A 12,461-nucleotide genomic window follows, 5' to 3' on the forward strand; every position below is an offset into this window, starting at 1 on the left:
TTTGTCTTGGAGTGATGATTTGAACAAAGGCTTAGAGGCAGCAGAAAATTGTTACTGAAGGATGAAAAAAAGGCAAGCTCAGAAACCGGAGTGAGACATATTTGGGCATATCTTATGCTGAACAAGGACCACAGGTAAGGTGGGAATGGAAGAAGAAGGGATAAATACAAAGAAGCCTGAAGGAACCATGACAAGTTTCTGTGACTGGTTGGATATAATCTACCTTCACTGCCTCATAAAGGAAGAGGAGATCTGGAAGGCCACAGAAGGCAATGAGAGTGTTGGGAGGGCGTAGAGCTTTGGAAGAATAACAGATTTAGCCATTTCAATTCTTAAGAGAGGAGATTGACCCAGGATATATGAATTCTCTCACCTAATCTTAAAATTTCCCCTAAAATATCCATCATTATGATGCAAAAACTTCCAAAGTAAAATATTTTTGTACCTCTCTTAGTAAAACAAAACTGAAGTCACTCTGTGATTTTAAGAAAATTCATAAAGCCTGAATAGCATGAAGTCATTCTGGGGACTTAGAAATTAATCTTGACACAGGAGGACAGGGTAGCATTTTGGGACTCCACATTCCGTCTGCTTGGCATGTAATCCTTATATTGTCAGAATTGGGAAAATACCCGATATCACATGAATAAGAAACAGTCTCCATTAGGGGCTGGCCCCGTGGCCGAGTGGTTAAGTTCGCGCGCTCCGCTGCTGGTGGCCCAGTGTTTCGTTAGTTCGAATCCTGGGCGCGGACATGGCACTGCTCATCAGACCACGCTGAGGCAGCGTCCCACATGCCACAACTAGAAGAACCCACAACGAAGAATACACAACTATGTACCGGGGGGCTTTGGGGAGAAAAAGGAAAAAATAAAACAAATCTTTAAAAAAAAAAAAAAAAGAAAAAAGAAACAGTCTCCATTGAAATAGACATAGCTGTTGGTGAAATCTCTTCTCTGTTGCATGATTTTGTCATTCTGTGCAAAATTCTCTATGTTAAATGCTCTGACAGTGGTATAAGGGATATGTACGTATACATTTAAAAAATAGTCTTAGAAATTCCTTCCTTTAAGGAAGAAATCATACCAGCAAATCAATAAGAAATGTCACTTTTATTGCCATATTTCCATTTATCAACTAAAACAATTACTCTTATCTGCATTTATAAACAGCTCTACTCTAGAGTGGGCTGCAAGTTCTTGCAAACCCTCTCAGTGCTCATTGGTTAGCGACAAGTATAACCTAATTTGAAATACAATACCTTACACTTATATAATATTTTCAGTTTATACAGAGCTTTGTAATTTTACTCTAACAAATTCACTCATTATTTGTAATAACATAAAATTTTACTTTCTGGATGGCAAAGTTTTCTACTCAATCATTAATGCAATAGGAAAGTAAGTAAACCTATAGAAGAATTAATTCTTTAAGAATTTAGGAGTATCCATTTAAATATAATACATTAATATAAAAATTAGAAGGATTTTTTTTGTGGCTAGATCAGCTCCTCATATTTTGGTTTCCAAGTAATTATAATCTACATCAGAAGGAGTAAAACTATTCAAATATCTTTCTTGATAAAATACTTCATTGCACTTCCCCAAAGTTGTACTGAATTATTGCCATTTGTTTATATATCAGGAATTCTTCTGCATACCTTGGCTTAAACTCTCCCCTCTTTTCTATCACCTCTGTACTCACCACACAGGACAGGTGGGCATTGCAGTAGAGACAAGACCCCAAGGAGGCACAATGCAGGGTAAGTTCTCTGCATCTTGAGGGACATGGTGAATAGTCTCAGAGATGTAGCACTGTGGCTCAGCGCTTAGCTCTCAAAAATAAAGAGGAACACTTCCCAGAAAGTAGTGGCTGGATTCCTCTGTAATACTGATGACAACACAATTAAATTTCAACTTTCCTGAAGAGGAAGGAAAGCAAATAAACACACCATGTGGTTGCTTAATTTTATAAAGAGGAACTAAAATAAAATCTGAGTAGGTCAGATAAAAGAGATAATTTAAGTGATTTAACAGAACATTATTTTTTTTAAAAATTTCTGCTTATTAACGATATTCCAAACTTTTATATAAATCATTGCATTTAATTTCTTAAAGCAAACCCAAACATAGGTATTACAGCCACACTTTACAGATGAAGAAAGTGATTCAGAAAGACTGAGTATATGTCCCAAAACGTTTCTCAGCAGTAGCCACATCAGATTCTGAACCCAAGTCTGATCCAAATCTCAAGCTCTTTCCACTATAACAAACTAATTTCCATTTAATGAACTCAGACTACAAAGGTTTCTTGTGCAGGATCCTGAACCTATCATTTAGGAGACCATGCCTGAGAACATTCTGCTTTTTACTATTATTGAAAAGACCCCAGATGACCTGCTCTATAGGGAGACCAAATCTCTATATGATCTACTGAGAATTAGCCCCGTGGCTTAGCCACAGTTCTCAATAACTCAGGCCTCAGTCTCCACATATGTTTAAATAAGGGTTTGAGACTAGAATGAGTTCTGATATTTTCAGTTCAGAAATTCTAAGTTTGTGCAATAATTGCGAAAAAGTGAAAAAATAGGTATTTATTGTCTTAAATATACAGGAAGGGCAGGAATAAGGTTAAAATCTTAAGTGATGAAACTCTATTCCTATGGCCCAATTCACCATGAAAAGATCACATCAACATCTATTGAATGAACCAAATACCTGAGTGAATAAGAACTCGCTATTTGCCTTAGCCTGCCAAGAAGCAGTCCTTAAGATAAAGATTTGAGTGCAAGAAATCTATCTGAGAGATACTCCTAGAATGCGTCATTAAAGGAATAGGGACATTAAGATTGAAGGGAAGAAAATGAATACAGCTTGCATTAGTGAGCAGGTTACCTCTGTGGGCAACTGAGGCTGGATCTCTTAGGGAACCTGAGGTGGTGAGTGTAGAACACGCCTCAGACATATCCTACCTGGAACAAGAAAGCTGGCATTTTTATCTACCAATGTGCATATGTCAGGGAGGCCAGCAGAACATTTGACTTCCCATAATGGAGGACACAGTGATTTGCCTATCAGCAGTAGATTCTTGGCTGGATTCAGAGTTATCATCCTGCGGCCAGGCTTCTACCAGCCAAATCACCTGTGGACTTATTGACTGCCTTATTTTCTGTCACGGTAGGACATGCAACACTGCTTCTGATCAAGAAATGTATTTGATAGTGAAAAGTAAGTCAATGGACTGATGCTCCTGAAATTCACTGGTCCTACCTTGTATCCCATCCCACAGAAACAGCTGACCTTATAAAAAAGTAGAGTGTTCTATTGAATGCTCCATCAGAGGAGAAAGAATACCTTATGAATTTGGGATATTGATCTATAGAATATAGTATGTCTTCTAAAGTAGTGGCTGATAATTGGAGCTACCCTCAGTGGCCAGACTAGTGAGACCAAGGACAGACATCATGCAAAGACAGACACACCAGAGGAGCCCCAGCCATTCTAACCTCCAGCTGATTGACTCTTCCCAGGTCAGGTACTAGACATGTGAGTAAGCAAACCTTCAGATGACTCCATCTCACAGTCTTTGAGTCACCCTAGCTGATACTGAGTAGAGCAAAGTTGTCCTCAGAGAGTCTTTCCCAGATTGCAGCTTTATGAACAAATCAATTCTGTCATTTTAAGCCACTAAATTTTGGGGTGGTTTTTTATGCAGTTACAAATAACAGTAGAGCATTCTCTACATTAATGGGAAAAAATGTTTTTCGTAGCCTCAGTAGATGCAGAAAAAGCACTTGGTAGAATTCCACTTCCATTTGCCATTGAACTGCAGGTCCTATCCACGGAAATAAGGTATCAATAATTTGATAACTAGATACATAGACAGATAAATAGATAGATAAGTGGGAGGCATGGAAAGGAAGGCAAACTGTTACTATTCACAGGTGGCATAATTAAGAAATTAGAATTAGCAAGTTGCCAAATACAAGGTCAATAATAAAATCCAATTTTGATATAAACAGTCAACAAAGTTATTTAAAAAGACATTTTTGTAGAGATATAATTTAAAATTCTAGGTGCCTAGGAATAAATCTAATGAAAGATGCATAAGAGCTCTTCACTGAAAGCTAAGGAGATAAATAGATCTAAATAAATATAGAGAAATACCATATTTATAGATTGGAAGGCACAGTGTCATATAGATGTCAGTCCCTCTCAAACTGACCTATGGATAAGATGCATCCTAATAAAAATTTCAGTAAAACTTTGATGGAAATTGACAAGTTGATTCTAAAATTCATATGGAATATGAAGGATCCAAAGATCTAAAAACAATCTCTAAGAAGATGAAGGAAGAGATGGAGGAGGAATAAGGAGGAGAGGAACAAAATTGGAGAAACTACACTGCCAGATAACAAGATTTATTTATAAAGCTATAGTAAATAAGAGATTGTGGTATTGGTGTAACATAGTCAAATAGATGAAAGGTTAACAATTGAGAGTCAAGCAACAAACCCCAAATATGCATGGTTAATTGATTTATGACAAAGTGATGCTACAGAGCAATGAGGGAAAGGGAGGTCTTTTCAGTAAAAGCTGCCAGGTCCATTGGATATCTATATGGTAAAAAAATGAATCTTAGTTCTTTACTTCACACCATAAAAGTTTCTAGTGAATCATAGATCTAATGTGAAAGTAAAGTTACAAATCTCCTAAAAGAAAACATAGTCCAAAAAAATTGAAAACAACCCAAATTCCATTATCAGAGAACACGATAAGTAAATTGTGGTATATTGATACAATGACGGACTACTTAACAGAAATGAAAATGAATGAACCTCAACTACACACAACATGCATAAATATCACAAATATAATGTTTAGGGAAACAAAGACATGAAAGAAAGAACGCGTAAACCATGATTCCATTTCTATAAATTTAGACAACTTAAAACCAATCTGTGCTATTAAAAGTGGGGATAGTGGAATTCTTTCCAGGGTTAGAGTGTTGAGTCAGCAACTAAGTGAAGGGGACACCACAGGGCTTCTGAACTTTAGGTAGTGTTCTTTTTTCTCACTCTAGTTTCTAGTTACAGAAGTGTGCTTACTTTGAGAATCCAAGGAGTTTTGTGCCCTTTTCTGTAGATAAACAGTGGGTAGGTTTTGGATATGCTGAGCTGTAGACTAAAAGCATTCAGGCAAAGACAGCAGTGTAAACATATTTTGAATCTCCTGGCTTATATTCTTTCTGAGATACAAAAAGAGGGGGAATTTAACTGCAGACCTGTAGATTTGTGTCTTAGATATGTCACATTCTGCGTGACATATTGACCAAGATGACAAGAGACAATCTAATATTTGATAGATGATTATTTAATTAACCAGCACCTTGAGTCCAGGGAAGCAAACTCTTGAACCACAAAACTCTAGATGGTTTGGGTACAAACCACTCATTTTCTGTAGCAATAACCATAATCCAGCTCTTCTACCCAGACGTTCATTACATTGAGTGATGCTGCTTAAGGAACAATAGGATCTCTGTAAACAGTCTTTTGGGTGACCTACTCAGGAAGAACTGCAGTGGCAAAGAGGGATCAGTGTAGTGGCTACTGCACACCATGACCCCCTCGAAGACGTGGACTTCCTGCCTCCCCTCTGTCTCGACCACAACATCTCATTGGTCAGTGGAAGATGAGTCCTAATGCTTTTTCCCACTGCACACCTTTGAGGGAAACAAAAAAATTCTTAATCTTAATGAAGCGACCATTTTTAAACTTCCACCATTTTCCACAACTTAAAGAACAGATGACTCATACCTCCTACCTGGGGTAGGACCTAGCACCTAATTCTCTATTGGAAATCTTCAGAAATTTTCTCATGGGCCTTTTATAGTTGCCTATTTGAGAATATTGAGAATAAGGCTGTGGATGCATAGGACAACAAATGCACCTAATTTATTAAATTACTACACATGCCCCCAAATGTGACTAAAGAAGTAGAATTGGAACACATGTCCATGGTGTTCTAGGTGTGTGACTCTGCCTTTTCTCCTAAGAGTCACACGGAAGAGCTAAAACGATGTCAGCCTCATATGGAAATTGTGTTGATCACCCAAATGAGAACAGACACTGCTTTGATAGTCACGGACTCCATAGTGAATAGTGTGGTTATGATAGACCCAATCTATTGGGTTATGAATCCCCTCAGTCCTCAGTGGTGGTGAGCTCTGTCCTGGGACTGCTGGCTCTCCCAGGTCAATCACATCACACTGTGAACAGCCTCATATGTTCATGATAGTTGATGTATGCCATGAACTAAAAATGTTTGGGAAGCACTAGTATACGACATTTGTGTACACTCAAACCAGATTTAGCATATATTGTCATTTTGCTATGTTTGTTTTGGAATTCCTTTTTGAAGGAATAAAACATCACAGCGACAGCTAAAGCTACACCTCCCCCATCCCACCCCTTTCCCACCCTCCCCAAAGGTAACCACTATCCTGGAAGTGGTGTGTATGCTTCCTATGCATGCAGAAGCAGAACGCTATAGTTACACATGTATGTCCACTCAGCAATCCACACTATCATGTGCATGTAATTTTTACCTAAGTAATCTCACACTGTAAGTGTTCTTTCACAGTTTTTTTTTTAATTAGGCATATTCTTGAGGTTTTTATGGTTGGATTCACTCACATTTATTAGGGTTACTGATATATTATGATCTATTGCTACTCTAGTAGACTGTGTTTCCTATTAACCTTGTCTTTTCTTAGTTCTCTCTTCCTCCTTTACCTTTCCAATAGACTTAATGCATTTTTTTTTACTGTCTTCTTTCCTTCAACTGATTTGTTGTTAGTGCTGTGGAGTCAATTCTGACTCCCAGTGACCCAGTGTACAGCAGAGCAGAACCCTGCCCAGTCTTTTTGCGACACCCTCTCATCTTCCAGTGCTATATCAGACTATGCCTCGCTGCTATTCATATCGTTTTCATGACCAATTTTTTGGAAGTGGGTGGCCAGGTCCTTCTTTCTAGTCTATCTTAGTCTGGAAGCTCTGCTGAAACCTGTCCACCATGAGTGACAATGTTGGTATTTGAAATACCACTGGCATAGTTTTCAGCATCACAGTAACACACAGCAGCTACAGTATGACAACCAACAGACAGGTGGCGTGGTTCCCTGATGGGGAAAGGAACCCAAGCCTCAGCAGCTGCATCTTAACCACTAGACCACCATTCAACTGATTAGGAAGTTGTATATTTTATGTCTATTCTGTTACTGATCCCTCTTAAATTTTAACTTGCGTACCTGATTAACCATGATGGTTAATGAATAACATAAGAACCTCAGAATACTTTAATTCCAATCACTACTCATCCTCTTACATTTCACTTATTCTCAGTTACTGTTGTCTGGTATTTCATTCCTATCATCTTAAACTATCCCCAACTAATCATAATTGTTATTATTAATTTTTGTACGGTTGATGATTCTTTAAAATTACCCATTTTTTAAATCAATGTTGTGTGCCCTGTTGCTTCTTATACTGTTGCTTCCAGTTCAGTTTCCTTAAATAGTTTGTTAACACTTTAACAGTGTCTACAGAAAGGATCAGTGAGTGGTAACCTCTGTGACTGGTAAGTTCTCAATCTTTGTAAAAAAAAAAACAAAACGAAAAACCAAATAGGCTTTATTTTGTCCTCTTGAGTTATAGTCCAGTTGGATACAGAATTTTTAAGCTTAGAGTTGTTTTCCCTTAGCCCTCTGAAGATTATTTTTCTGGTTTCTTTTGTTGCTGATAAGAAATCTGTCCGGATAATTATTTATTTGAAAATTAATTAATTAATTTTTATTTATTATGAAAAAGTGTTTCCAACCCCCTGAGTGTTTTAAAATATTTTCTGTTTCTCTTTGATGTTATGCAGTTTCATGGTAATATATGTAAGTGGAATTTATTTAAAAACTTACTTTGCTCAGAACTCTTCAATAAGAACTCTTATCAGCCTTCAAATCTGTAAAATTCTCAGCCATTCTCTCTTTGAACATTGCCTCTCTGCCATTTTTTTTATTCCTCCTTTCTGTAACTTCTATTAGACATATGTTGGATTTCATTGTACTAATCCTTTGTGTCCTAACTTCTTTTTAAAAGTATTTTCCAGCACCTCATCTCTCTATATTGCATTCTGAATAATCTCCTCTGATGTATATTTCAGTCCCCTAATACCCTTTTGCAAGCTTTATTTAGTCTAATTTCTGTGACTATATTTATCGTATCTAGAAATTCTTTTCATTTGTTCTTTTCATGGTCTTTTTCTTATGATTATAGTCCTTCTTTTATCTCTTTAATTATTTAAAACTTACTTTATATTACTTTGATATTGTTCTTTTTATTAAAGTATTTTTCTTGCATTAGAAATGGTTGTTATCTCAAATGTGTGGGGAGCTAGTCATCCTATTTTTTGTGTCTGTTGACATTGTCTCATCTTGCATCATTTCCATGTGTATGGTTTATAATTTTTTATTGTGGTCTCATCTTCAGTGGTGATTTTTTTCTTCCGTGGGAGTCTCATGCAACCTGAAGTGTAGAAGAGAAGCTTTACATCTGCTTCTTCCAGGTACTCTAGCAATTTTATGGTCTTTAAATCTCTTGCTTTGGGAATTTACACAACGTGCATGTAGTGTAAATTTGAACTCCACACCCATGTGTATCAAATGCCTAGTGTTCCTATTTCTCATGGAAGCCTATTTTTTATCACTCAAAATCCCAGGAAAAGATAAGCCTCCTCTGATGTTTGCCTACGGCATAGGTCAAAATTATTTAGTTACTGCTTTACTGAGAGGATAGCTCTTTTAAGGTCCTGGCTCTATGCAGGGGTCTTACTTTGAGATCCCCATGCCTTGTGGTCCTTGCACTCAGTTTGGTTTTAAAATTCCAGCCCATGGCCTGTAAGATCTGTTCAACCTAATGTCTCCTCTGGCCATCTTGACATCAGATTGTGACCTTACTACTCGGGCTTTAAGTTCCCTCTTCATTTCTGAATCCAGGAACTTCCCAACTTTATTTGAATTTACTTTATATTGTTATTGTTATATATTTTTGAAGGGGGTGAATGGTTGTGCATATTAACTCAGTCTACTAAATTGTTGGAAATAGAAATCTCTCAAGCCTAGTAATTTTTAGAACCCAGAGACTTTTGATAATCTCTACAGATCCTCTTTTATTTATGTATTAGTAATTAAGGTATCCTTAATCATACATGTATATATACACACAATATAAATATATATATACATATGTATATAAATATATGTGTGTGCATATATATATAACTGGATGACTCTACGTGTGTGTTTATGTCTGTGTGTACAGAATGACATTGGTTTCCCTCCATAAATAAGAAAGGAAAAATCAAGGAGGAGGAATATGATGCTTGGAGGATCCTTTCATGAGGCTCTCTATGAAGACATAGAAGGGCACACTAATGAGGACAGCTCCTGAACTAATCCAAGACAACTCCACCTGCACCAGCCAGCTGGATCCCAGAAACATGTAGTAGCCATGACCTTGAGACCATGAAAGCCAGGACCCCTGGGAGCCCTTGAGGTATGAAAAGATGTCCATCAGATAGATGATATTCAGAGAACTCAATGGCTGGGAGGCAGATAGACACACAGCAAGGTCTAATGTCTGCTGGCTGCTCTAACACCTTACCATGGGCACTTACCTTACGCTAGCAAGGACTCATTTGGAGAGTTTGGTTTTAAAGCTCTCTTTTCTTTGTCCTCTTCCTTTGATAGTAATTCCTCGTAGTGTGCCAAGTGTTTACATATTTCATTATCCCATAAAATTCCATACTCAAGGGGCCAGTCCCGTGGCCGAGTGGTTAAATTTACGTGCTCTGCTCCAGTGGCCCAGGGTTTTGCCAGTTTGGATCCTGGACATGGACATGGCACTGCTCATCAGGCCATGCTGAGGCAGCTTCCCACATAGCACAACCAGAGGCACTCACAGCTAGAATATACAACTATGTATATCGTTGCTTTGTATGTATATAGGGGCTTTGAGGAGAAGAAGGAAAAAAAAAAAAGAAGATTGGCAACAGATGTTAGCTCAGGTGCCAACCTTAAAAATAATTCCATGCTCAAGAAAGGATCTGATACCTCTTTATGCTAATATGTATCTATCACTTTGATTTCTCTATTACCTCTTGCAGAGATCTTTGTTTTCAAACATAGGGGTTATAGAGAAAGGAAAGTAATATTTATTGAGCTTCCAAATAGGCCAGACATGATGCTAAGTGCTAGGCTTTTCCTTCATTTCTGAAAATATAACAAAGGTAGCTATTTTTCATAATGGTTTTGGATCTCTTAGGTCTAAATATGTGAAGGAGTTATAGCTATGATTTGCTTATAACTATGACTATGATTAGTAGTCTAGTCTAGTTATAGATTAGGATTTGGATAAATCCTAATATGTCCTAATGACCAACAAGAAAAACTATTATTAAATGTAAAATTTAAATTTAATTCAACTCAATAATGGATGGTGTAATTATATGCCAGGAGATAATAAATTTGCTTCTTGCTCTAAGAAAGCTTCCTTAAAGAGAGAGAGAAACATTGTTTTATGATATTCCCTTGGAATTTGGCATTTACTAGCCGTAAGAATCCCTAGAAATTCTCAGAAGGGACAAGAAAGGCAGGAGAAGGGTGTCAGGAGAAGTCAATGCTGTGACATAAGAACCTGAAGTACCCTAGCACTGTCTCCAAAACGAACTACAATGTTTGGTGGATAAAAAGTTGGGGCAAACCTGGGGATGATTCAGGTCTCCATTCATATTCTAAGGGTTCTTTCCAAAGAGTAGGACATGGCAGCTAGTGGTTGTAGGACGTCAAGACTCAAATTCAGATGAGCATGTGAGAAAATAGCTCTGCGTTCATACAACCATCTGTTGGGACCAGGCATTGATCTAATTTGGAGACCTGAGGAATAGACATCAGCTTCTGGGGATATGCTCCAGGCAGAATGTCAGAGGTTCAGTTAATGGAATTTAGGCAAGTCTCTACTTCTTGTGGGTTATTCAAATGCTGAGAAAGAAATCGAAGCATATTCCTTCTGTATAGTTCAGTAGTCACTTTTTGAGCCCCACCATGTGATAGACATTGGAGGCAGGCATTGAGGTAGAAATACGAATAAGATGCAGTCCTTAGCCACAAGGAGTTTGCTTTTAGTGGCAAAGAAAGACATACAAATAAATATTATACCATGATAAAAGTCTAGCAAGGTGCTCTTCTGGGAGGGAGGGATAATGGAGGGTGGCAGTTTTGGCGACTGGGGAAGTACATTTTATATGTTTTTAGTCACTATTATTGTTGGAAGTAGCAAGCATCTCTGAGTTTCAGAACTTAGTACAACCAACTGGCTCAGAGCTTTTTCAGAACAATTCCTTGACTGATATCTTTTCCATCTTAACTTTTGGTTATTGGTCTAGTCACATTTTTTACTCTTTCTTGTTAAAATTTTGGAAATTTATATTTTCTAGGAAAATCACCACCCTTAATTAAGATTTTAAGTATATTAATGATAAGAATAGTCATATAACTTTTTTATTTTCTCAGTATCTGTTTTTATGTCCTTTTCCTCTCAATTTTGTGTTTCTCTCATTTTGTACAGAAGAACTTTATTTTTAGAATATCCAATACTTTATTTAACGTCTCTTCCAGAGTCTACATTGTTTTTCATCCATAGGGATGCTTGTGTTTGGCATCTTTTACTGAAAAGATTCCTGTATTTTGTTTATCTTTCTCCCTCCAGCTTGTGAATTTGTGGAAGCTGGGGCCACTCTGCCTTGCTCCCTGTGGTACCCGGGTGCCTAGGACAGCACTCAGCATAGAACTCCCAGCACAGGACAAGGACTCATCTCATAGGCCCCTCTTTACACACATGCTTTGATCTTGAAAATTTAAAATAAGAGACCAAAACAGTACAAATAAACCAATTAAAGCAAGAAAAATTTTAAAATAGACATTACAGAAGCAAAGGCAAAATAAAGTTTAAACTAGAGTTAATTGGTGAGTTGTTGCTCACCAACAAAGCCTTAAGTTTAAAAAGAAGCAACGTAGTAATCAAGAAAATAGTGAATCAGGAGATAGAAAAACAGTAGAATTAATTTATAATGCTAAAATATTATTCTTTAAAAACAATGACAACTACAACAACAAAAAGCAAATCTCTTCAAGAGTGATGGATGTAATAGTGCTAACTAGTCTTTCCTGATTGTGTTTTCTTCCTGACCTGCCCACACTCACAGGCCCTTGGAATAAGGCTTGGGCTGCTCAGGGATGTGGTAGGAGGGCCCTAGAATTCAGAAAAGATTGTTCAGTGCTCTGCTGTATGAAGGGATTTCTTATGACTTTGTCAGTTATAGGTAAAAATTTGAGCCAGACTTGAAATGCTGTCT

The 12,461-nt window shown here is 37.3% G+C and overlaps 1 protein-coding gene across 1 annotated transcript in view; it reads right to left on the reverse strand.

Moving 5' to 3' along the window:
* The window catches only part of LOC124249888 (apolipoprotein R-like), a 31,560-nt gene extending 29,693 nt beyond the window's left edge, over window positions 1-1,867 (reverse strand). The window contains exon 1 of the mRNA XM_046681406.1: window positions 1,705-1,867. Coding sequence (XP_046537362.1) covers window positions 1,705-1,789 — 85 coding nt within the window. The 5' untranslated portion in view covers window positions 1,790-1,867. The remainder of the gene's footprint in view (window positions 1-1,704) is intronic.
* Between the last annotated feature and the right edge of the window lie 10,594 nt (window positions 1,868-12,461).

Source organism: Equus quagga, chromosome 13 (genome assembly GCF_021613505.1).
Source record: "Equus quagga isolate Etosha38 chromosome 13, UCLA_HA_Equagga_1.0, whole genome shotgun sequence".
In the NCBI taxonomy this organism is placed as follows: Eukaryota; Metazoa; Chordata; class Mammalia; order Perissodactyla; family Equidae; genus Equus; species Equus quagga.